This window comes from Henckelia pumila, chromosome 1, assembly GCF_033568475.1.
Source record: "Henckelia pumila isolate YLH828 chromosome 1, ASM3356847v2, whole genome shotgun sequence".
In the NCBI taxonomy this organism is placed as follows: Eukaryota; Viridiplantae; Streptophyta; class Magnoliopsida; order Lamiales; family Gesneriaceae; genus Henckelia; species Henckelia pumila.
The window spans coordinates 130472497-130498746 of record NC_133120.1 but is presented as its reverse complement, the minus strand read 5'-3'; the positions used below and the strand labels follow the sequence as shown (position 1 = coordinate 130498746).

At 31.1% G+C, this 26250-nt stretch overlaps 2 protein-coding genes across 3 annotated transcripts; one reads left to right on the top strand and one right to left on the bottom strand.

Moving 5' to 3' along the window:
• Positions 1–11723: 11723 nt before the first annotated feature.
• On the bottom strand, positions 11724–13712 carry LOC140874000 (protein LATERAL ROOT PRIMORDIUM 1-like). Its single transcript, XM_073277282.1, has 3 exons — positions 13638–13712; positions 12460–13210; positions 11724–12121 (listed from the first exon to the last, which is right to left on the bottom strand). The coding sequence occupies exons 1-3, from the start codon at positions 13710–13712 to the stop codon at positions 11814–11816; spliced, it is 1134 nt and encodes a 377-aa protein (XP_073133383.1). The 3' UTR covers positions 11724–11813.
• A 6246-nt stretch (positions 13713–19958) lies between these two features.
• Positions 19959–25098, top strand: LOC140885761 (endoglucanase 11-like). 2 transcript variants are annotated; one of them, XM_073292549.1, is made up of 11 exons: positions 19959–20093; positions 20217–20386; positions 20474–20885; positions 21640–21813; positions 22086–22352; positions 22671–22803; positions 23468–23575; positions 23658–23732; positions 23915–24104; positions 24507–24586; positions 24968–25098. In XM_073292549.1, the coding sequence occupies exons 4-6, from the start codon at positions 21688–21690 to the stop codon at positions 22701–22703; spliced, it is 426 nt and encodes a 141-aa protein (XP_073148650.1). In that variant the 5' UTR covers positions 19959–20093; positions 20217–20386; positions 20474–20885; positions 21640–21687; the 3' UTR covers positions 22704–22803; positions 23468–23575; positions 23658–23732; positions 23915–24104; positions 24507–24586; positions 24968–25098. The 2 variants fall into 2 exon arrangements, with proteins under 2 accessions (XP_073148650.1, XP_073148651.1); XM_073292550.1 differs by having other exon boundaries at positions 22086–22572.
• The last annotated feature ends 1152 nt before the right edge of the window (positions 25099–26250 follow it).

The following is a 26250-nucleotide window of genomic DNA, read 5'->3' as shown; positions in this document are numbered from 1 at the left end:
ATAGCTTTTGGTAAAGCGGCAAACATTTGATCCTACAATTCGTATCAGGGCCAAGGTCATGAGTTCGATTCTCACTGACTTCAAGTAGTGCAATTATTGAGAGGGAGATTGTTGATTGGGACTTGGGGTGCAATAATTGTCTCTGTTAGTAGAGCGATCGAATCATGACGCTTGAGCTGTGTGCGTTTTAAAAGATTTGAGTTTCACCATTACCATCAGCTATAAATTTTGGTAAAGCGGCAAGCGCTCGGTCCTACAATTGGTATCAGAACCAAGGTCATGGATTCAATTCTTATTAACTGCAAGAAGTGAAATATTTGAGTTGCACCATTACCACCAGCTATAGCTTTTGGTAAAGCGGCAAACGCTCGATCCAACAGTATGGTAATTGTGAATAAATTTTGCCTAATTAGTTAAAAAAATCAATAATTGTGCTTAATTAATTAGAAATTTTTTATTATAATATGTTGATAATTGTTTTTCCGTATGAGTTAATCATTGAGTCATTATGAGCATGTTTTTTTTTCTACCTTAAGTTCTAATAATAGTATCTTGTGAGTTAAATACCAAATTAAACAAATTATCAAAATAAAAACTATTAATTTTAGTTTGCTAATATAATAAATATAAAACTCATATTCGATGAGTTTGACAAGAATTCGCGTAGAATAAAATACAATTTCAGTGGAATTGTCCGATCCTAGAAGAAAACACGTGTGTTGCACGTATACATAGTTCTATTTTTTTAAAAAAATAGATATAATTCGGATAATATTAAAAATAATATGTATATATTTTATAATTAATATTAATCACTCATACGTTATATAAATGAGTATATATTTATTTTTACACACTATTTTTCTATGAATCTTACAAGATAGTATATGAATACTTCAAATAAAAAAGTTATATAAATGAGTAACAATTATGAATTAACATAAATAGTTTTGTTTTTTACACACTATTTTTCTGTTAATATATTATATATATCATTTATATATTATTACTATTATAAATATGAGTTCCAATTAAAATTAATTTATATATCCTTTGTTTTACTCACTATTTGATTTCTAATTAAATATTCTTGTTTATTATACATTTTGTTTCTATAAATTTTACAAAATAAAATGCATATTTAAATAAAAACTTGTATAATTTACTGCATTTTTTTTTATCTAGCTAGTAATATATAGATAAATTTATGCAGAGTCTCGTTCGACGTGCCCTTTATGCAGAGGGGTAGTATTTTTCATGAGGCAACTGCACGTACTCGCTTTCTTTCTTTTAATTGCTTATTTACTCCTATCTTCTTCTCCTTCGTTTCTTTGCGTGAATTCATCATCCTCCCTCGGTTTTTGCACTTCTACCTGTGGAAATAATTACAATTCATGCCACGCATATAAATCCATGGAATCAAGTAAATTTTGAATTTGTTGGGGGAATCGAGCCAATCCGCATCGATTTCGAGCTACATTATATTCAAATTAATATATTTTTGTGCTAGAATTATAATTTTATCCTATAATTAACTTGCATGTCTTGTATGTGTGTTAACAATTAATTATATTAGCTAGCTCATTACTTAAGTTCAAACGTCCGAATCTCGTTCAAATTTGAAGTCTTGCTGGAATCGAACTCAGAACATATATAAGATTGTTTAATTTCCTTTTTGGGTTTCAAGCAAAGCTAATAATATTTTACTCATCAAATGAAAACTAGAAATAATAAAAAGACAAAATTCTCTCCAGAAATATTGTGACCAGTGCACATAACACCTAACTTGTCACATGCTTGAGGGACCATTGCTGGGGTATTCAAAATCATAGGAGCAAACATTGCAGTTCCAGAATGTTCCTCGATGACTTGAACTTCAGCAGAGCTTTTTCCGGCTTCCGGCTTATTATGTGAGGCAGAAATAGCAGGAGGAGTAGGCATATATAAGGATAGGAGGATCGAAGAAGCCGTGCTCGAAAACGCCTTGTTTTGATCTTCGCCATTGTTACGTACCCTGTGACCAGTTTTCTTGCAGCTCCAGATTCCACAGCACATCCCCCATAGTCGGCCAAGCATTTCTCGGCTGCATGCCTCAGCAAGCTGTTTATTCATCGACTCGGACGGTATTGATATATATGACCGGCCAAGTTCACTTGCTCTCGGGGCGACACATCTGAACGATTACGTACACATCTGATTTATCAGTAAGCTGCTGCTTCCCGGAAGTACCCGAAACTTCCCTTCACCGCCGTGATGACGTGAGTTTGCTCGGTGTTCACACAAGAGTAATGAACAGGGGCGGTCCCTTACTCGTGGGGCGAAGTAAAAAATTTGACCCCTTTCATTAATAATATTAAAGAACAAACACATTAGAAAGAATTTTACGCGTAGTTTCTAAAAACAAATTATTCAACAATCAATATTATTTAAAATTCATTCTTATTGCATTTTAAAAAACAAAGTCATCATTTTTTGACATTCTATGATGAATATTTGTGCAAGAATATAATTGAACTATTTAACTAAATTCATAAACAATGTAAAATAGTTCTAAATAATAAAGTCAAATACGAACAAAAAATATATATGTATGTAGGAGAAAGATAATAAATTAGTGTGATATGAATTAATAAATAATGATGCAACAATCCATTAGTAAATGAAAAAAATAAAAATAAAAATTCTACCTTTTGTAAAATTACTCAATTTCATAATAAGTAAAGAAAATGTCTACCTATAATACAACGGAGGTGTTCTAAAAAAAATAATACATCAGAGGTCTGCAAGATATTTCCGTGCATGGATTAAATTGGTTGGAGGGCCGCACGAGGAAAGGATATAGAAGTTGAACAGAATTAGTGAACCATGGATTTTGTGGTGATTTAACTCATTTGGAGCAAAATTTTTGTTATAAAAACCTATTCACAATTTTTTTTTTGTTATATCATTATTCATTAATTAAATTTATTTGGATATTAATTTAAATACTAATTTTTTAAAAATAATCGGGAGTCCGTCTCAAGGTGGGGCCCTGGAAGGTCGGCCAGCCCGCCCTACCTTAGGGCCGCCCCTGGTTATGAACTATTTTGATATTTGAGAAGAAGATTGTACTATGCAAATGATCGTATAAATTCGCGACCAACTTTTGTCCACATTATTTATAGGAAAAAAGATTTTTTGTCTATTTATAACTTGTCCATTTTTTTTTTGATAACTTTTAAAGGTTTGATTTTACTACACTAACTTTAAATTTTCATTTATTTTGGCCCAACTGCTTACGTATCAGTTTGACATGTCATCATTTTTCGATACCACGTCAGCATTTTCGAATGTCACGTCATCCGTTGAAATAACCGAAAATTAAAAGTTAGTGTATCAAAACCAAAAAATGGATAAATTAATGGGCCGAAAAAACTATTTTTCCCTTATTTATAAGATAAACAAATTTTTTAGTTTGGATAAACATTTTTGGAATTTTTTTTAAAGCACAATTTTAATTTCACCGGAAAGAATTGATGAAATTAGAGGGGAAAATATGAGGAAGAATATGCAAGAAACTAGTCTGGGATATATTAATTAAGAACAAACCAAGAATTAGAGTTAATTAGCATCGGAAGACTGTGTGTGTGTCTATATATATATATATATATATATATATATATATATATATATATATATGTTTCCATACATAGTAATGAAATGGTATCATTAGAGCATGCACAATGGGCGAGAAAGCCAACGCGAGGAAATGGGCTTCCTCGTCCATCTTCATTTTTCGCCTCTGGATGCGGATGTTATCCGCGTGCGAGGATGCAATGGGCCTCACGCGGAGACCCTTCGCGCGAGGAAGCCCACTGTTTTTCTTTTTTATTTTTTTTAATAAAAAATAAAAATCTAACGGCCAAAAAGATCGAACGGCCAAATTTAATCTAGCCGTTTTAAATTATTAAAAATAATTTTAAAATAAAATTAATAATAATATAATTTTAAATTAAATATAAAAGAGTGGATGAAATCATTTGGTCGTTGTTGATCAATGGTCAATATTATTTTAAAATTCAATATTTTTTTAAAAAAAGATAAATTATTTTAAAAAACTGAATAAAATGTCCAACGAACCATTCAAATATTTTTCTGTAATATTTAAAATTTAATTAAATGTAATTTTATTTTTTTAATTGTGAAAATTTATTTTGTGTTTCAATAAAAATATATTTAATAAAATAAAAAAATAATATTTCAACATTCTCTCTACAACATCATCTCACCCTCGCGGAACCAAGCAATGAAGTTCTCATCCCTGACATCATCATGCAATGAAGTTACCAACTTCATCTCACCAATATCATCTCACCATTAAACATGCTCTTAGTATCAGGATCCACCATTTTCTCAAAAAAAAATTCTCAACCATGGAAACGAAATTTCATACAAAATCACCCGGCAAATCTTTTTTTATCTCGATCACTCAATGGAATGATTCGAGGGACTTCGATTCGGCATAAAGGGCACGTCGAACGTGACTCGAACATATATAAAAACTTTTGTAATCTATCTATTCTGATTTTGATTCTTAATTTTCTGGCTCTGATATCAGGTTGCGGAAATCATCTGAATAATCAATTATATTAATATATATCTAGTAAATGTTTTTCATCATATTGATCAATTAAATGTTTTTCTAAAATAAATATTTGTTGATTTATTGTATTCATTTCATTATAAAATCTGAGTGTAAATTGGTTTGTGTTTAATAGAGTTTTTAAATTTATTTTTCAGATCTTGAAATTTTTTTTATGTAAAATACGTATTTCTTGTTTGATAGTTATTCCAGGCATTATGAATATAAATAGAAGAATTTTCAAATAATTTTTAATTTAAGGGCGGTAGGAGGTTTTAGGAAACAGTACTCGCCTTGCGGATCTTCAGGTTTACTCTAACCATGAATCTTTAATTGTTGGCTTCCATTCTTTTTCCTCCTTACGCCCTGCTTGTTTAGTTCATTACCATAAGACTTAATTTGTTTCTGATTTTATGTTTCTTATTTTTTGATAATATTCATACGTCTTGTATGAACCAAAGCGTAAGAAACTTAAGAAGAAAGAGAGAATCAAACTTCACTTATCATTTACATAGCAAACATATCCTTATATAAGCATGGAAAAATTTGTACAAAGATAAGAACGAAAAGGGGGGACCATCCCTGACGCTATATAATGGAAGACAACTTATTTTACGTCTGAGGGGACGCCTTTACTTGTGGTGTGATCCACGATTATAATTTTACATTGTGTCACTATCTGAATCGCTTGTGGCTTCAGACCACTTTTTTATTGGTTTTCTTCTTTGAGAGCTACTTCTTCTGTCTTTATCGGTTATCAATGTCCATATTTTTGAGTGAAAATCATTGTTCCTAGTTTTTTACATAGCATCTGTTGAGTTTCTATTGTCATGTCAACTCGTGATTCATAGATTGGAGCTTCAATTGTTAGATCTTTTTTTTGAATGAGCTCCTTGTGTTCAGTGGTTAATAAAAATTTACTAAATATAAAATTTATTTTAACCTTTGAATTTTCATCAATCTTTCGTGTTTTTGAGATCATGTCAATTAATGTTTTTATTTTTATCTCCGAAAGTGTTGAGATATCCATAATTGGTTTCTCTTCATTTGATCATTCGAATAAGAACTTTTCTTTATTTTTTCGACATTGAATGTATACCATTGGTTGGTAGAATTTTTCATTATACCAATCTGGAAGGGTTGAATGAATGTTCCATGTTAATACTGGATCGTCCTTGAAGATTGCTTTCTTGAATTGAATAATATTATTTCTCAATTGATAGGGAAATAGTTCTATCTCTTGGTTGTTTGGACTGACTTCCAATCCATTTAATAATCCATTTGAGAAGAATCTTGCAACTTCATGTGCTGGAGCACCTTGTAGTGTTCTTGCTCTGGATATGTTCTGAGTATCACAAATCTGTAACCAATAACCTGCATTTGTCTTAACTGTCCTTAAATAATTTAATGTTTTGAAAAAATAATTCTTGAATTTTTCTGCGAAATTGGTTTTATCAAAAATTTGTTTTTGTGGTCGTAGATTAACCATCTTTCTATCTCTTTTTCTAAGGGCGTTTTTGAACGTCCTTTTTTTCTTTTTCTTTTTTTATTTTTCTCGGTGCTGGCTGTGACCACCTGTTCTTTTTTTTTTCTTTTTTTTTCTTTATGGTCAGTGTTGTCTGTGACCACTGACTGTTTTTCTTTCTTCTCCATTATTTTGTCAAATGGAGTTTTCATTTTGATTGGTGTTTTTGACGAGGATGATGTTGACGAGGTTGTCATTTTATTTTCTGCCCTTTGTATTTTTCTGATTAAATTCTTATTCTTTTGTTAAAGAATTTGAATTTCTTCTTGTAAGTCAATCAATTGTTCCTTCAATTGACTTAATTGTTCCATGTTGATTATATCCTGCACAAGAAAACGTATTTATACATATATAAAATTATTAGTAATTTAACTTTTCTCGTGAGCAATTCAGATAGTTTTATTATGCGTATCATTGCATTTATGGATCCTTTTACAAGATTCAAACAAATATTCATAAATGAGATTGATTATTTTACTCATAAAAGAATTTATGTTTCTGAATATAAATCTCTTTTCATCAATTTATATTCTCCATGTTTTTTGAGGCATGTTCGGATGACTAGAAGTCATTTTCTGGATCACTTAGGATCTCTTTTGTTATTCCGTTACTATGGATAGTATAATTTGGGTGAAGTTCTCTAGTTAATGCATCAGGTAATGAATTATCTGTTCCTTTGACATGCTGGATCTCGAACTGATAATGGTTCAATTCCAATTGTCATCTAATTAATTGTGCTGTATTTCTTCCCGCATTTCTTGATATTTTTCTTGATTTGAAATATGTTAAATTCATATTATTTGTTCGTACCAGAAATGATTTAGAAATAAGATAAATATCATAAGTCCTAATTAATCGTAAAAATTAAAGCTAGTAATTCTTTTTTATTTGAGTGATAATTTAATTGTGCGCCTTGAAAAGTTTCTGATGTGTAATTGCATAATTCTTCATCATGTCTGGTAGTTGTTTTAATAAGCTCTTCTAGATTTATTTCTCTTGTGTATGCTTTTAAGCATGCTCCTCAATATTCATCTGGTGCGTCTGTTTCAATTATTATTATATCTTTATTAGAAAGAAAATATAATTCAGGAAGATTACTAATTATTTTCCTCTTAATTGTATCTATATAATTAGTAGGGGTGTTCATATTTCGGATAAAACCGAAAAAACCGAAAATCCAAACCGGAAAAATCAAAGATCGAACCGAACCGAAAACCGTATTTTATAATTCGGATATAAATATTAAAACCGAAGTTTAATTGGTTCGGTTTTGGATTATATATGTCAAAACCGAACCGACCGAAAAAATCGAAATTGAATTAAATTAATAATTTTATTTATATTTTTATTTATATTATATATGTTATGAGATGATATTTAGTGAATGAATAATCATTTTGAATAATTTTTAGTTGATTGTTGTTTATTTAATGCATTGTTGTTGTTTATGTAATTTTTAGTTGATTGTTGTTTATGTAAGTAATTTAAACTTTATTTTTAAAGTTTTTACTAAGAAATCATGTAAAAAAACATATTATATTTTACAATGTATTTATATTATTAATTTTAATAATTATATCAAAATCGGAATAACCGTATCAAAATTTGTTTTGTTTTGTTTTTGAAAATATTATAAGACTATGATTGGATATTTGTCCTTGTATTGTTTGTTATTTTTTATTTCTTCACTATATGACTATAAATTTAAGTTGTCTTTTGGGTATTTAAATTGCATGTTGGATGAAATTTATGTTTCTTTTATTGTGTTATGTATTATTAATGATAAAACCGACCAAATCGAACCGTATAAACCGGTCCGTTATAGTACAAAAACCGAACCGAACCGAAGTAAAACGGTTTGACTTCGGATTATAGATTTCATAATGCGGAAACCGGAAAACCGAACCGAAATTAGACAAATTAAAATCGAACCGACCGATGAACACCCCTAATAATTAGTATCTTCTTTTGACCATTTCCATTTATAGTCCTGTTTAAGTTTTGCCTGCAGATGTTTTCTTATCTCTGCTAGTTTCTTAATGTAATTTCCTGAATATGTCAGTAATCCTAGAAATCTTATTAATTGATCTTTATCCTTAATTTCACTTGGGAAATCATGGATTTTATTAAGTATATGTTGTTGTAAACAATGTTTTTCGTCGTCAATTTGTAATTCTAGATAATTTGGTTTTAAACAATTGTGCTTTCTTTTCAGAAAGTATAATCCATCTTTATGACAGATATCTAGTACTGTCATAAGGTCTTTATAATGGTGATCTAATGTTTTTGAGTAAATTAATATATCATCTATATAGACACAACAAAAATCTACATATGGTTTAAATGATTTCTCCATATATCTTTGAAAAAAACCTGGTGTTTGTTTAAGCCCAAAAGGTAATACTGTCCATTGGTATTGTCCTTTTGGAAAACTGAATGCTGTAAGATCTAACTGTTTTTGTCAGAATCCTGATTTACAATCTAAACTAGAAAAATATTTAATTTTTCCTATATAAGATAGTAAATCATTTTTGTTTGGGGTGTAATATTCATCCATAATTGTTGCATTATTCATTTTCGGATAATCAATTACCATTTTTTTCTTGTCAGCGTCTTTCTTACAGACATAAAAGACTGGTGAAGAGTGTGAACTCTTTCTTGGAATGATTATCCTGAGTTTAAGTAATTCTTGGACTTTTTTTTTCAAATATTTTTGCGCCGTCCATGTTGCATCTTCTTGGTGCTTCACAGATTGTAACATTGAGAACTTTAAGTTTTTTATTGAAACAATAAATTGTTTTCTTTTCTTAATTTTGGCTTGAGGATTTCCAAAACAAATATCATGAAATTTTTTCATGATCTCTTTTTCAGGATTAATAGTCAAAATATTCTCTATTTTTAATTCTATTGGGTTTGTATTTCTTTTATGAAAATTATTTGTAAATCCTTCTTTCCTACACGAAATACCGTTCGTATTTTAGGAATGTGAATTATTGATGATCTTTTGTTTATAGTTATGATTTTCAAATTGTGTAAAAGGAAGATATTATCTTAAAAAATTATTTTCTATTATAATATTCATTCCTGATTCTATCTGGTATATGATTGGTATGATAAATTTTGTTTCATCTATTTCTATCTTTAATTTTCCGCTACTGTATCAAGCATAATAATTGATTCATCTGTTATTCGAACTTTTAATTATTTCTCGTATTTCTTCTAATAATAATTTGGGAGTATATGTTTACGTGCTAGATACATACTTGCTCATGTATCAACATAAGCATGTATATGATATGGTTTAAGCTCTTTTATTTTTATTTAATTTTTATATAAATACTATTTGAATTAATCTTGTTTTTTATTTCCACTCTCTCACCTTTTTTTTTTTTTTATTTATATATCAACGCAATTGTAGCGAATAAATGGTGATTGGAGGTTACTTATCCAATTTGCACATATATTTAAGTAAGGACAAAATTGGTAATTGAAATAAGAGGGTTATTTGCTTAAATGAAATGTTGTGGAGGTCTATTCACCTAAATGTTCCCATAGATAACGAGTTCTACGTTTACTTCACTCAAAATTAATGATTCGAGTTCAAATAAAATAGTCCTTTGTAGATGGACAGTCATTTTATTATTTCGGAGATGCATGGGATGGAGTATTTAATCTGGATTTGGGGGAAAAAAATCATTAGAGAAGAATTTCAATTCAAAATTCCTTATATTGTTACATAAACAAATTTGAAATCGAAATGAAAGAAATTCCAATTTCATTGAATTCATGAAGAATCAAACCAACATCATACATTTTGATAATGCATTTCAAATAATTTTGTTTCAAGTTGAAAAATACGTACACATCATTGTAAATAAAGAAAATAAACACAAAGATAGATTCAAAGGTATCATCCGTTAGAATATTTTATTAGGAACCGTTTGGTTTGAGGTATGTTATAAGTAATATAAAGATAAGTAGTATAATGTAATAAAAAATAAATAAGAAATGATAGTTAAAATTATATTGGATTTGATTGATAGATTATGGTTTATTTGTTGATTGATTAAATTTTATATAAAAATGTTAAATGACTATTTTGTTATTTTAACAATAAATAAAATAAATATTATATTATTTATAAAGGGTAATATAGTAATTTGAATTCAATTATTTGATTGATGTGAGATAAATAATTAATGATTTGATTGATGTAAAATAAATAGTTAATATATAAATAAATAATATGATGAAAAGAACGTGGGATTTGATGAGATGATTTATACATATATTAGTAATACCGTGAACAAAACGGTACCTTAAAGTATATAAAATAATTAATAACTCTTAAAATAAATCTATAAGAAGTCTCATATTTAAATAAAAAATTATCTGGATTAATTAGATTTGATTAGATGATAAATCTATGGTTAGAGAATATTGATACCCAATAACATATATCCTTAAATCAATGTGATAACTTCATAAATATATGTGGAGATCGATATAGTTTATTATACATTAAAGTTATAAAATCACTTCACATCTTGCATAATTGTCATGCAGGTGCAAAGCAAAAGAACCGAATTGAGTCAAATAATGGTAAAACAAATTAAGAGCTCACCTCAAATTAAGCATATTCGAGTCGAGCTCGAATCGAAGCTCGAACATGTCAAATATTTTGACTCCAGCTCGACTCGAAATTAAGTTCGAGCGCGTGCCGCTTTACCAAAAACTATAGCTGATGGTAATGATGCAACCAAATCTCTTAAACCGCACAGCAGCCCAAACACTATAGTTCGATCGCTCTACCAGCAAGGATAATTATTGCACCCCAAGAATATCTCTACCAATAATTACTCTCTTTGCAATCAATGAGAATCGAACTCATGATCTTGACTCTGATACCAATTGTAAGATTGAACGCTTGTCGTTTAATTTTACCAAAACTATAGCTGATGGTGATGGTGCAGCTCAAATCTTTTAAACAGCACAGCAACCCAAACATCATGGTTCAATCGCTCTACCAGCAGAAATAATTATTGCACCTTAAAAAAAATTAATGTTCGCGAACTATCGAACAAAATAATTTTGACTGAAACTCGGCTCGAAAAAAAATTCAAACATGTTCGGGTTCGGTTCGAACTTGATAAGTTCAAATATGAATCAAATATTTATCGAATTGACTCGAAATACTCGCGAACCGACTCTATTCTTTTACACCCCAAATCATGCATAATGAATAGAGTAAAAATATACAACTCTACTCAAAACGCTTAAGAGCCTAATTTATGCTCCCTCTACATAGAATTCTGAATGTCATAAATAGCAATTCAATGATAAAACATGGAAACATCGAGATATATAGAGAAAAGAAACAAAAAAATTAATATGCAACGATAATTATATATTGAATTACACATTTGCTTTGAAATTATCTAATTATCCTTATATTTGATTTCAAAAAGTTGTTCCAAAAATGCATTCAGGATATTCTTTTATAATTTTAAATATAATGTCTAACCTGATTGTATACGTAGCAGAACTCAAAAAAAAAATACACAGAGAAAAGCTCTTATTGAGGCAAATAATAAGGGTTCAAAAATCTTATTACCAAAGTGACATCAAATATATGGGAAAAAAAATAGTACATACATATTTAGAAAATCAATTTATTGTGTTACCATAAGTTGTTCCCCCAAGCAACCCTCTACCAGAGGAAGCAACTACAATATCAGATGGATCAAGAATTGAAGCCCCGTTTCTTCCTCCACCCGAATGCAGCTCCGGCATGTTGGAGAAGCCATATTCTCTTCCCTGATCATATAGAAATCCTTTGAAAACATGGCCGCCTATTCTTACAACGGCCTGATATGCAAACTCATCTTCCCCGTCATCAACTGCGGTCACTCTCACACACTTGAACACCGCCGGGGCACGCACTTGGCCGGGCAGCGATTCTTTGAAACTTGCATCTATATTAAGATTAATATACAAGATCATGTGGGATTAATTCATCAAGATTTATGTTATTCCACAAAGGTAAAGAATAAAATGTCTGGAAAACTGGAAGATTGTACATATAAACTCTTTATAAGAACCCATCAATTAATATTAGTCACATATATAGCTAGGGAATAAAAATTAGGACAATATATATACTTATAACAAGTAAAGTCCAAATCATCATATATATATATATATGTATATACAACACAGAATATATGGAGTTGAGTATAGCATAATGTGTAATATAAAATCTAATAAGATATCAATACGAGTTTTATATTTCTTGAGGAATATATATATGTACCTTGATGGCTAGAACTGGTGTCGAAGCTTCTTGGAGGGGAGGTGTTGGAAGTTGTGGTAGGGGAGGCGGTGGTGGTGGTTTGAGAAGCTCCGCCGCCGAGTCTAGGTTTCTTGACACCAGAAGTAGACTGTGAAGATCCAGCAAGCTTCCGCTCGCGGCGGCACACCGCAGGAACCCAGGTGCTTTTGACATGCGTGGTGCAATCGTAGCCTCTACTTTTACAACAAGACCTACATCTCCGGTAGATGCAATCTTTCTTGGCTTGGTTTCCACAGTCTTGACAAGAAGTACAGCTGGCTCCAATTAAAGAAGGGGTGTGATCAAAATTATTCATGGGTTTCTTCATGTGGGCACAAGGATTAATATTATGTCCCTCCTGCTGTTGTTGTTGCCACAGCTGAATCCCGCGGTTGCGTGGCGTGGTTTCATCAGCTGCGACGGTGGTGGGTTGTGCTAGGCGAGGGGTGACACCGACACCAACACCGGCGGAATTGAGGGTGTTAGAGTACTCGAAGTGGTGGTTGTGATAAGATGAGGCAGCTGGCGCAAAGAAGAAGAGTTCAGGGGGAATCCCGGCGCTGATATATCTCCCGAATCCACCGCTGGCGCTGGAGCCACCAGCGGGGCCTGCATTGAAGCCCAACGAGAGGTCCCCCACGGCGGAGGAATTAGAAGAAGAAGAAGCCACCCAGTCCGCAAAAGCGCCGGAATCCGAAGGCTGCAGCCTCCTGCTAGCAGCCACAACTGCGCGCTGAATTAATTAAATCTCCTCTCCACACGTGTCTCCATCAAGAAAAACCTAATCTTTTTTTTCCAAATCTTGAAAAGAATTTCAACAAGCCTAGCTCGTCTTATATCTTATCTTATACACTGGAAAAAAAGAACAAGTGGGGTCTCTGTAATTCTTTCAGCACCAAATCTTCACAAACTGATACAGAGATTCTTCTTCTTCTTCCCTCTGCTGAGCTTCTTCTTCTTCTACTCCATATTTACCATAAACAGCAAATCCCTACATCTTTTTGCTTCTCGATCTCTGCAACAACTTCTACATGCTCAGAAAAGCAGACACAGATATATATATATATTTAAACAATTAATTAATTAACAATCAAGCCCTTGATTTGTGAAGGAAGAGGGAAGGAAGGTGTGGGGAGACCCTTACAACCGCAGAAACGTACATATTTGTCGCTATATATCTGCAATAGCGCTGTGACATTGTTGGAGCCATGCCTTTCTTGCTTTTCTCTCTCCATCATCAATAATATTCATGGTATTGTAATTCAATCCTTTGTTGTTTCTTTGTGTATATCAGAAAGTGGAAAATGAGGTGGGTTCCTCTCCATCGCATCGCATGAGAATACTTTGATTATTGGAGAGAGAGAGAGAGAGAATCTGCAAAGCAAAAGTTTTGGGGTAGAGGTGGCTCATTTTTCTTTCCCTCCAACTTTTTTATTTTTCTTTAGGTTTTGTTTTAGAACCCTAAAGCTGTCCAAGTATTCGTCCACATTCTTATCAAACATTTTTATGCATTAATTTTTTTGACCTATTCATTGTTATAGATTTAAGTTATTTTTCAAATTTGTTACTATTTAGTTTAATGTTATAGATACATATATAGAATCACAAGGGTTATTAGCTTAAAAACTTTCATAGGGGATTATCAACAAACTCGAAATTTCTCAAGGATAATATATGCCATTTTTCCATTAAAATATTCAATATTCTGGTTTGGTTCCGTTTTATAACATCAGTTTAATTTTACAGAATGAAATGTTTAGTCAAATATTGATTTTATATGAAAACTTTGACAAAACAAATGAAGTCAAATAATTCAATAAAGTTTGTACTTTACAAATTCATGTTAATGTATTATTTATAAACATATTTTATTTAAATTCTAATTTACATAGATAAATCAAATTCTAAATTTTAACTCGGTGCAGAATGTGTTACACAACTATTATTCGTTTACACATTCATAATATAATATATATATATATATATATATAATATAATATAGGAATTATAATTCGTACTAATTTTTCCTCGATTCAATTGAAAACTGTGAAATTTTTAAATTTACATTTTAAGTTTCTATCTCCACTCTGCCAAGGTTGACTTCTGTCGACAAACACCAAGAAATTAAAATCTAAATATTATATTGTCCGAACTTTGAAAACTGTGTTGTATATAAAATTTATATTATAATATAATATTTCCTATAATAATATTAATAAATGTTAAATTTACCTTCAGTGACCACATGCCGTGGTTTTATTTTTTCCCGCTACTAATTATGAGCACAAAATCCACGATGGAAGGCATTAAATTTTTCAATCATTAAAATTAATGTTCTGTTATTATCTATGTACTGTACTAAATAAAGACAAATAAATAACTAGTTAATTTCTTGTAAGAAGATTTAATATATTTAGGAAAAATTATTTTTTTTGTTTTGTATTTTTGTCATTTTGCGATTTCGGAACTTTATGTTTTAAAATTTCAGTTTTATAAGTATGTTATCTTTGTTTTTTTTTTTTGGCAATTTTAGTCTTTTTTTCGATGTGATGTTGATGTGACATCAATGCAGTACTGATGTTAAAATGACGTGTATAGTTTCAAATAAAAATTTTCGAAGAAAAAAGACTAAAATTACCAAAAATCGAAACTTACAAAACTAAAACTGAAATCTGAAAAGATAGAAGACCGAAATTGTAAGTGACAAATGTTGATGTAGGACCGAGAGCTTGCCGCTTTACCAAAAGTTATATCTGGTGATAATGGTGCAACTCAAATCTTTTAAATCGAACAGCAACCCAAGCGTCATGGTTCAATCGCTCTACCAAGCAGGGAGAATTATTGTACCCAACAATTTCTCTCTCAATAATTTCACTAATTGCAATCAATGAAAATTGAACTCATGACCTTGGCTCTGATATAAATTATAGGACCGAACGTTTGCCGCTTTTACCAAAAGCTACAGTTGGGGGTAATAATGCAACTTAAATCTTTTAAACCGCACAGCAACCCAAGCTTCATGGTTCAATCATTCTACTAAGCAGAAACAATTATTTTACCCAACAGTTGACCAAAATTATAATTTTTGAATGTTTTAGTTCTAAAATTAAATATAATATGTTATAAAAAAGGTGTAAGCTTTAACACTACTCCATGTTACATCGGAAAAGACTTTGGCAATATATTTTTGGGGCTCACAAATATGACCCAAGTAAATGAGACAAAAGCAATCAAATTGATTGAATTATTAGTGTCAATATTGTTATATCCAAATTCAAATTTCAACTCAAATTTTGTTAACTCCACAATATTAATTATTGTCGTTTTGGATAGAACTGAAATAAAAATTTGTATTTCATACTGATTTATTATTTATTATGCCAACACTTTTTTTTTAAGAAGGTTCTGTCAAAACTTGATATTGATTACTACCAGGTAAAATATCGGATTATTGTAATTCTTCAATAATCAAAAACGAATTATAACTATGATAACTCAAAAGATCGAGTATATAAATATTGCATCATTAACAAATAAATTTTTTTTTTTGGGCAACAATAACAAATATTTTTAAAAATACTAAATCATTAAATATTATTTTGTGCATTCTTAGCGAACATTATTGTATAGCAATAAGTAAAAGAGAGAATAAGTAAAAGCGTTTCCTCGAGCCCAACGCTATGCCTGTATCGTGCTTTACCTGCATATCCCGCGATTTCATCCCTTGTTCCCCCACGCTCTCCTATTCGCGTATACTTCACTATTCCGTTTTTATTATTATTGTTGTCTCGATCGATATATAACATTTTTAGTCGTCCGACTATATGTCTCATATAGTCATATGTACCGATGTTCATGCATCGGTTAATTGTTTGAATCGAAAACGAAAATTTGGTTTGAACAAAAAATCAAACAGAAAATTTGGTTTGATTTTTGGTATTTGGTTTTTCGGTTTTCTTCTCCTGGTTAATTGAAACGATCGAAAATCATTTTTTTAATTTTTTAAATCAATTTTGCATTTTTAATCATTTTTATAATAAATATAAAAAAAATTGGATTTAGGTTAAAACCGAAAATCGAACCGAAAAATCGAAAAAATTTCGGTTTTTAACCAAACCGAAACGTTAAATTCGATTCGGTTTTCGGTTCAATTCGATCAAAATGCACACCCCTGTGACATATGAGATAGTTTCATATCTATATATCGATTACGTGAAGCGATCCAATTTATAATTGAAGATATTAATACTTTCATAGATTGGGTCAAATATAAAATTTAGTTCACAAAATTAACATATAATACAATCTCATTTAAGTTTTTGTATTGTCAATTTTAGTATTCTATTTAGCTATCTTAGATTGATTAAAGGTGGGAATCATGATTCTATTTAGGCCTTGTTTGGAAAATTAATTTAAAAAACGTTTTTGAAAATTATTTTTTTATATTAAAAAAGTTTTGTCGTGTAATAATTGTCTCTATTTGATAGAGCGATCGAACAAGGATGCTTGAGCTACTGTAAGATTTAAAATATTTGAGTTATACGATTTAAAATATTTGATTTGCATCATTGCTACTGGTTGTAGCTTTTGGTAAAGCAGCAAGCGCTCGATTCTATAATTGATATCAGAGCCAAGATCATGAGTTCAATTTCATTGATTGCAAATAGTGAAATTATTGAGAGGGACATTGTTGCAATAATTTTCGCCCCTGCTCATAGAGTAATCGAACCATAACGTTAGGATTACTGTGCGATTTAAAAGATTTGAGTTGTACAATTACCACTAGAGCTGTCAGACGGGCCAACCAATGGCGAGACGGGCCAGCCCACCAAAAACCCACCTTTTGGCGGGTCGAGGGCGGCCGGCCCACAATCTCGGCGAGCTGAAAATCCTCAATCCAACCCAACCCAAGGTGGGCCACATAACCCGCGGGTTGGTTCACTACAAATAAAAATAAATAAAAATAATTATAATTAATTATAAATTTCATTTCATTTCATAAATAGTAATAGAAACATATTAATAAAAATTTTAATTATTGATTTTATACGTGTAAATTTCATATAAAATAATTAATACAAAAAAATTCACAACTTTCATTCAAAAATACATATATCACAATAAAAATAAAAATAAAATAATAATTCTCCAGGCCCGTGGCGGGCCAACCCCCGCGGGTCAACCCTAGCGGGTCGCCGTCCTAGGCGCGTTGGCCCACCTAGGCCCACATTTAGTTGGGTTGAAAAAATTTCAACCCAACCCACTTAAATTGTGTGGCGGGGCGGGCCGATCCGATGGACCTAACTCAAATTAACGGCTCTAATTACCACAAACTATATCTTTTAGCAAAATGACAAGCGTTCGATTCTTCAAAATATTTTTCAAATACATTTTTTAAAATAATAATTAAAATTATTTTATTATATTTTTGAATTAACGCGAGTTAAACGAAAATTAAAAGATTACATATAATAGTTTTCAAAAAATGGTTAATTATTTTTAACTATAAAACATTTTCCAAACATAGGTGTCCAAATACTTTTTCAAATTTAAAAAATATTTTTATAAAATAGTAGTTGTAAAAATATATATTTATTCTTTAAACAATTTTTTTAAAACGTTTTTTTGGAAAATCACATTTATCTAAAAGCTTTATAAGTACTTGTAGGGCCTAAATTTTTTTGGTAGAAATAATATTTTTATTATTTTTAAAAACTAATACAAAATAGAAAAAAAGTGTTAAATATAACTTTTTAAACATAATGTATACTACATGTAAGGCAAGAGACCTTTAGTGGTGGGATTAAGCTACAAGACACTTTTCATTTTTTTAAAATATATTTTGATTCTTTTTTTTTTAATTTTTTTTTCTAAAATTTTGGGATTTTTTTTGTTGCTTCTCTCTTTTTGATTTTTTTATTATACATTTTAATTCATTTTTATTTAAAAAAACTTCTTTTTTTAACTTGTCAATTTTTCTTGTATCATTTTTTTCTTATAATTTATATTTAAATATATAATAATACACCAACTAATTAATGTTAGTATGAAAACAGAAATAAATAATTCATATGTTGTGCACTTTCATTTCAACTAACATCTTTATACTTTCAAAAAGAAAGATAATTGATTAAGAATGTGTATTAGACACTTTTGAAGTTAATAATTTCAAGAGAATTAAAGACGAACATTATATCGGTTATTTAAAAAAAACTCCTTTTTTTAACTTGTCAAATATTCTTGTATCATCTTTTTTCTTATAATTTATATTTCAATATATAATAATAAACACCAACTAATTAATGTTAGTATGGAAACACAAAATAAATAATTCATATGTTGTGCACTTTTATTTCAACTAACATCTTTATACTTTCAAAAAGAAAGATAATTGATTAAGAATGTGTATTAGACACATTTCTTTTGAAATTAATAATTTCAAGAGAATTAAGGACGAACATTATATCAGTTAAAGCGAATCAAATAATTATAGGAAAATTGGACATAAAAGATAAAGAAAATTGAACTTTGTATATTAAATTTTTATCCTTCTTTCACAAATTTTTTCTTTTAAAAAATGAACGGAAGAAAAAATAAAAAAAGATAACAAATGAATTTAAAATTTGCAATTAGGGGAACAAAAAGCAAAAAAAAAAAACCGAAACAAAAAGTCTGAAATATATATATATATATATATATATAGGCTAAAATATAAAGAAATTAATATTTTGAAATAAAAGAAATATGCAATAAAATCCAAAAAATGAAAGAAAACGAAAAGGAATTAAAATATATGAAAAAATCAATATATATATATATATATATATATATATATATATATATATATGTAGTTTCTTTCAAATGCCCACCTATCATGCCCACTATCATGCCCATCAATGATGTAGCACTATTCTATTGGACCTACAATTTATCACATCTTTATCACATCCAATAGAATAATGACACATCATTGGTGGGTATGGTAGTGAGCATGATATGTGGGCATATATATATATATTGGCACTACAAGAAAAATGCCCATCAACAACACTCAATAGACAACGTTTTTATGTCAAAACCGTTGTCGTTCACTTTATAACAACGGTTTTAATTAAAACCGTTGTGTTTTAGGGCTGTCTCAATAAAAAAGACAACGTTTTATTTAAAACCGTTGTCGTTTTAGGGTATAAGACAACGGTTATTTAAAACTGTTGTCTATGAGCGTTTATTTTGGGCCTACAACAACAGTTTTTGAGGACTGTTGTTTATGAGCGTTTTTTTATTGATAAAAGACAACGGTTTTAAAAAACCGTTGTCTATGAATCCTTTTTTATTTATTATTTATTTATTTTTAAAAGATATATGTCATTTTTTTTATTTAAATTTAAACTAGATATACAAAATAAATCTAAAAACGGGCTTTTACCTCGCGCTTTTTCTCAACTCCCACACTTAACCTTTCACTCAACTCTCACACTCACGCTCAATCGAAAATCTCGGCTCACACTCTTCTGCCACAACTCCAAAATTCTCAACTCCAACACTTACTTCTCCGGTGACTCTTCTCCACCGTACGTACAGCACTCCGCCGTGACCAGAAGCCTAAATCCAAAATTGTAAGTGTTCATGAAGAAACCCCCAAATCGGTTCGTGGGATTTCAAGGTTGTGAGATTGTCGTGAATCTTGATGAATGTAATGACTTTCACATAACCTCTATGTTATTGTGGTTTCCTCACAGGTTTGAAGCAAAATCCCCTGAACCCGCAGCGGGCACTAGGCGTTTTGAGGAAGAGAGGAAGAGGATACATATTCGCTGCCCTAATGCCCTTTCACTCCGGGCTCTTGATTCCAAATCTTACCACCCAATCTATGCACGTCGGGCTCTCGGATCCTAATCTTTCACACAAGGTATGGACTCGAAATTCTTCCTCTCAATCTCTCTGGTTTTTGTTCATCGTTGTTAATGTTTGGTTTGGGTTTTTGATGCCAATATAGCAAGGAATCACGTCTTGAAGCTTCGAAGCCATCGCCCTGTTCGACCATAGTTCCTCACGATTTCGTCCACTTTGTTAGCTTTTTCTCGTCGATTGAAGGTTGGATTTGAACCTAGCGCAGACGTTTCCCCCTTTAACTTATTCAAGGTTAAGTTGTAAAAATAGGCAGAAATCAAAGATGGCTTCAATGGATACGAACAGAGCAGCAGTGGTGGCGAAGAATGTGGAGGTGATGGCAGTTGATTTCTCTTGTTCCTGCTGATACTGGAAAGTCAACCGTAAAATCAGACAAGACGGTGGTTCGAGATGGGAGCTGCTATTGGGAGAATCCCGTGTACAAAACCGTGAGGTTTAATCGGGATTCTAAATCAGGATAGGTTCTTGAGAGGATATACTACTTTGTTGTAGGGACGGTAAGAAATGATATTTGGGATGGAATTTATACTTTGCTTTGCTCCCAAGTGATTTGTATATGTTGAATTTCCTTAATGGTGCATTTTAGGTGGCATATAAAGGTGGAGTTTTTGGAGAAGCATCCTTTGATTTTTCGAATTTTGTCTCCCTGGTGTCTCGTCCTCTTGAGAAATCACAAACAGAAGTAGTTTGTTTAATGTTTTAATATGGTATTGTGTGTAGGAATGTCTTCTGCTTCCTAATGAAAATCTTGGTTCTGTTATCTATCCTGCTTGATTAGTTGCTTTGGAATTTTAATGTCTATGCAGCTTTGAAGATGATTGACGATTGATTAAATTTTATCTGTAGTTTATCTTCATTTTAATCGATGTGTCTCAACAGGTATCAATTCAGAGGATACAGAGTACCTTACTTAAGTCTTTTGAGTCTGTTTAAAGAAGTCGAATTGAAAAAAGAAACGCTAGCTTAATCGTGTTTTAAAAGGATGAATCAGATTGTATTGTTGACTGCTTCCATTTAATTTGGTTTCTTGTCAATAAAATAAAACAATAGTGTTCTTTAACTGCCATACATAAACATAAAACCGCTTCTGGTTGTTTTTTTTTAAAAAAATCACATGAAAACATCATGTTTAATAAAATACATTTTAGACCAGGTGTTTTTGTATTAAATTTACCAGTGCGTACATATCAAAATTGTATGTCAATAGCTTAATCTGTAATTTTAGAAAATTAAACATGGTATATATTTCAGGTGGGTGATGGTGACACCGATCACCTGTGCTGGCAGCGGCCGGAGGACATGACGACCTCGCGGCGAGCTTTCAAGGTCGACGAGGAGAATCCCGGCTCCAACGTGGCGGCGTCCATCGTGTTTAGGAGAACTAACCCACATTATTCCCACCTTCTCTTGGAACATGCACAACAGGTAAGTTAGTTAATGAGGTTGTTAAAGATAGATGGAACTAGCTAGATTTGGTCATTTAACGCTTGTAATCTTGCTAGATATTATTTAATAATAACATATATTACATTCCAAAACAAGTTATTTTGATATGGAACATTAGTAGTTCCATCCACTTGATCTTACAAAAGACAAGTGGCTATTGACAAATTTTAGTCTTTGATTTAATTAATTTGCTCTTTTTTACTACGAGTCGAGTCTATATGTTATATCTGGAATAACACTCGATTTTTCAGTTGTTTGAGTTTAGTGACAAATATAGAGGAAATTATGACAAGAGCATAGAAGGAGCAAAGGGTTACTATTCGTCGGTGAGTGGATACATGGATGAATTGTTGTGGGAAGCATTTTGGCTATACAGAGCCACCGACAATAATAGCAGTAATAGTAATTATTTGAATTATGGTATTCAAAATTCCAACTCTCTTGGTGTGATCACTTGGGCCTTGACTGAATTCAGCTGGGATGTTAAATATGCTGGCCTCCAAATTCTTGCTGCCATGGTATGATCATTTTCAACTTCTTTAATTTATAAAATTTGGTGGGAATTAGATAGATATAAAATTTGAGATAACTAATTAGGTATTTAAGTGTTGAAAATATCTACAAATTTTTTTATCTTGTGGACTTTATACAATTGTTCCAGAGTTTGAAATCGAATAACAATTCCTCTTGAGATGCAGGTGGCTCCAAACTTGCATTAATTGTTGGTTTTTTCACCATGTGAGATTTTGATGCTGTCTTTTGTTAGGTTTCTAGTGCAAATTTGCTAAGACAACGGTTTTTATATTCCGCAAGTATATAATTTTCTCCATCTACAGTTATTTTTCCTGGAAAGGCTGTGTTATATGTAGTTGCCGGGAACAAGAGCTAATCCTCTCTGGAGTCGGAGTAGTGTGGCCCTCATTGATGATAGCGTCAAGTCCTTTCCAAGCAGTTCCTTCTATTCTCAAGGTAATGAATGTATTATCTTTAGACAACTAAGGTTTCTCCTTGAAATAAATCATTTTCTGATATCAACAAACATGTGCTGGAATCTGTTTTCCTCAATGCAGCAACCCAACTCAAGGTAACGGAACTATGCAATTTTCCCCTTCTTTTTTCTCTCTCTCGTAAACTGTCTTGATTATATTTTAATTTAATTACATATCTGTATTTGTGGTTGTGTTGATAAAGGCGTTTATCGACACACTGTTTGTGCCTTGAAAGTGCATTGTATGCCAATTTTGGAATCTTTTTTATTGTGGGTTTATCGAACACCGTTTGTGCCTGGGAAGTACATGATAGGGGGATTTGACGAATTTGGGCGTTTCAGTAACCAGAAATGCAGCAAGAAAGCATGAGAGTTTCTGGAATGTGCATGCATCATGAACTGTGGAGATAGGATAGTTAATCAGTATAAAGATTGAGGTGGTTTCTGGAAGTTATAATGATGGAAAGTAGTTTTTTTCCAAATTGAAATATTGGTTTCTGAATTTATACCTTTCTGTCATACTTGACTTGAAATAATTTCAGATGTATCAGAGCTCTGAGTCATTTAACCCTCGGACTGATTATTGGAAAAATACCTTTCTGTCATACTTGACTTGAAATACCTTTCTCTCCAATTCTGTTGCAGGGTGGCAGAGTCACAGTGAAATGTCGAACCACATGATAAAAAATACTTGCTCTTAAAAAATGGATTAACTGAAAATTCTATATTCGAGAAGTCATTTGTACCTCAAAGGTAGTACATGTGTTTATCTATTTATGCCTTATAAGTTATGTTAGTTTGTTGTGGTTGTACTTAAAGTTTTTGATACTTGTAGGATGGAGATAGATTTTGGAGAATGCTAGAATGCTACATTCGTGTCAATACAATTAAGTATGAAGAATATTTTTGGGTAATATTCCTTTTTTATTGTTATTGCATTTAATTTAATGGTCCAATGTCTTTGTTTTTATAATAAAATATTAATATATTTGCCTCTGCGTGCAATGAAATTAATTTTTTGGATTTATAATAGTTTTTTGAGTATTACTACTAATTTATGAATTATGATAATGATCCGAAATGTGGTTGCAGAACGATGGATTTCACCAAGAAGACGACAAAGGAATTGAACGAGTAGGATCGTTGTCCTTCGACGGTTTGGATGCAACAATGCTACAAACTGGAATGATAAAGATGCTCTCTAGTAGTTGGGTGAGGCTATGAAATTTTCTGTTGGAGGAGAAGGTGTCTCATCTGTTGGTGATGCTTCTGGAAGGAGAAGGTAAATTATGAATTGATTTGGTTTTTTTATGTTCTGATTTGATTTCTCAGGTTCTGATTGTGAATGCATATATTTTTAAATTCAGTAAAGGACCGTGCAATAGATTATATTATTAATTAATTCTTTCCCACGTATATAACTCAACTTCTTTTTCATTTGTTTGCATTCCAATTTTTTTCTTTTAAGTAATCACCATTTCTTTAACCACAACTCCAACTTCTTGATCTCGTCCATATTCTTCAAAAACATGTATGATAACGAAATGAACCATTTCCCATGCTTGCATTGCCACCCTCATACCTACATTAGAATGATAATATTGCATTCATTCATTCCATCTCTTCAAATATATACATTCTTGCTTTCTTTCTTCATATCAAACTTTTTTTGACCATTTTTCAGGTTCAAAATCTCATAGAGAGGTGCTTGCTTCTTCATATGGACAGAGACCAGTGTGTGAAGGCCTCTCTTGACGATCACCAGTATGTATTACTTGTATATATATATATATATATATGTATTTTCATGATTTCTTGATGAATATTATGTGATTATGCTCTAGGAAGCTAGAAAGATCATAAAAATTTCAAGCACTAAGATAGTAAGAAACTGTATTGAATCTAAATTAAAGTTTTAATAAATGGTTTATTTCTTAGCTAGTGTTGCTACTTATTTCTATGAAGTTTATGTTCTATCACTGTTTAATTTTAAAGTTTACTTTTTTGTTTTTTGAGGACTTTTGTTGTTGATACTTAGATTTTCTCTAAAGTAATTTATGAGTTTGAAGATATATTTCTTAATACAAAAGACAATCTGGTTTACAATTATGGTTTTTAATTTATGTTATATATCTTTATTTTAAGCATGTGTCTTCAAGAGTATTGGGGAAAATGCCGGAAAGCCAAAAAATATAAAGGTTTTAGCAAGTTAAGGAGCGCTGGGAGTTGCAGTGTGGTCTCTTTACATTCGGTTATTAGTGTAATTTTTTGTCATTTTATTTGTTGTATTATTTTTCAAAATGTTGTAAATCTTATTTTCGAACGTTGAAAAATTGTTTATTGAATTTTATATTTGAATTTTGTATTTTAAATAATTTATAATACTGCAAAATTGTGTATTAAATTTTATTTTTTTTGTTTTTATCTGAAAAAAGACAACGTTTTTTAACTGTTGTCGTAGGTAGTTTAAAACTGTTGTTGAAAGTTTTGCTTTTTAAAAAAACACGCTCAAAGACAACAGTGAAAAACCGTTGTCTTTGATGGCAAAGACAACGGTTTTTCACCGTTGTTTTTTCGTATAAGACAACGGTTTTTAACCGTTGTCTTTGAGCGCTCTCTTTAACAACACGGGATTTAACAACAGTTTTTTATGGCCTTTAACAACGGATAAAAACCATTGTTGTTTTGCATTTTTCTTGTAGTGTGGGTTGTGGCCCGTTGGGGTAAAATGTAAATGACAGCATTTAACTACCTGATTTCGTCCCTGATGGGATGCCCACAGTAGAAGATTCAATCCTTAGTTGTATGATATGTTACATGTTTTTTTCCTTTTTTGCAATTTTCCCCCCACATCATATTTAACATGCAACTTTCAATTTGCGTGCATATTCGTAATGTTACAACATTTGACCAATTGTTAATGTGTAAAAATAAGAAGTCTTTCTTCAAACTGTCGTAATACATGCTAGAAAATTAGAATCGGTTTCTTCACACGAAACAACATAAAATCCGTCACACATTAATAAAAAAAATCAAATAATTATTGTTTGGTTAGTACGTCAAAAAATAATTAGGATGCGTCTTCGGATAATCAATCGCCTTTATTTACGTTCCGAGTCATTTTGGGATCTTTGTGGTAAAATAAAGTGTAAGAAATCAATCCGAAATTTGGTTATCGAGAATTCACCAGACAAATGAAACACACAGATAAAACAATAATCCCAGAAAGCAGATAAAACCAATGCACACAGATCAATCAACCAACTCACGCGAAAGCGATTAAACGACGCAAGTATTTACGTGGTTCGGCAAAGATTTGCCCACGTCCACGGGAGAGCAACACACACATTTTTATTAATCACCAACAGAACAATCCAAGCTCAAGAACAGAGCTTATTACAGTGATGGACAACGAAAAAACTCTCAAG

Coding starts and splice junctions, on each gene's coding strand:
- LOC140874000 (XM_073277282.1), bottom strand. CDS start 13,712: ATGGAGAGAGAAAAGCAAGAAAGGCATGGCTCCAACAATGTCACAGCG. Junction 13,211..13,637: donor AGATATATAGCGACAAATAT/GTACGTTTCTGC, acceptor TAATTAATTCAG/CGCGCAGTTGTGGCTGCTAG. Junction 12,122..12,459: donor CACCAGTTCTAGCCATCAAG/GTACATATATAT, acceptor ATCTTAATATAG/ATGCAAGTTTCAAAGAATCG.
- LOC140885761 (XM_073292549.1), top strand. CDS start 21,688: ATGACGACCTCGCGGCGAGCTTTCAAGGTCGACGAGGAGAATCCCGGC. Junction 21,814..22,085: donor TCTTGGAACATGCACAACAG/GTAAGTTAGTTA, acceptor TCGATTTTTCAG/TTGTTTGAGTTTAGTGACAA. Junction 22,353..22,670: donor TCCAAATTCTTGCTGCCATG/GTATGATCATTT, acceptor CTCCATCTACAG/TTATTTTTCCTGGAAAGGCT.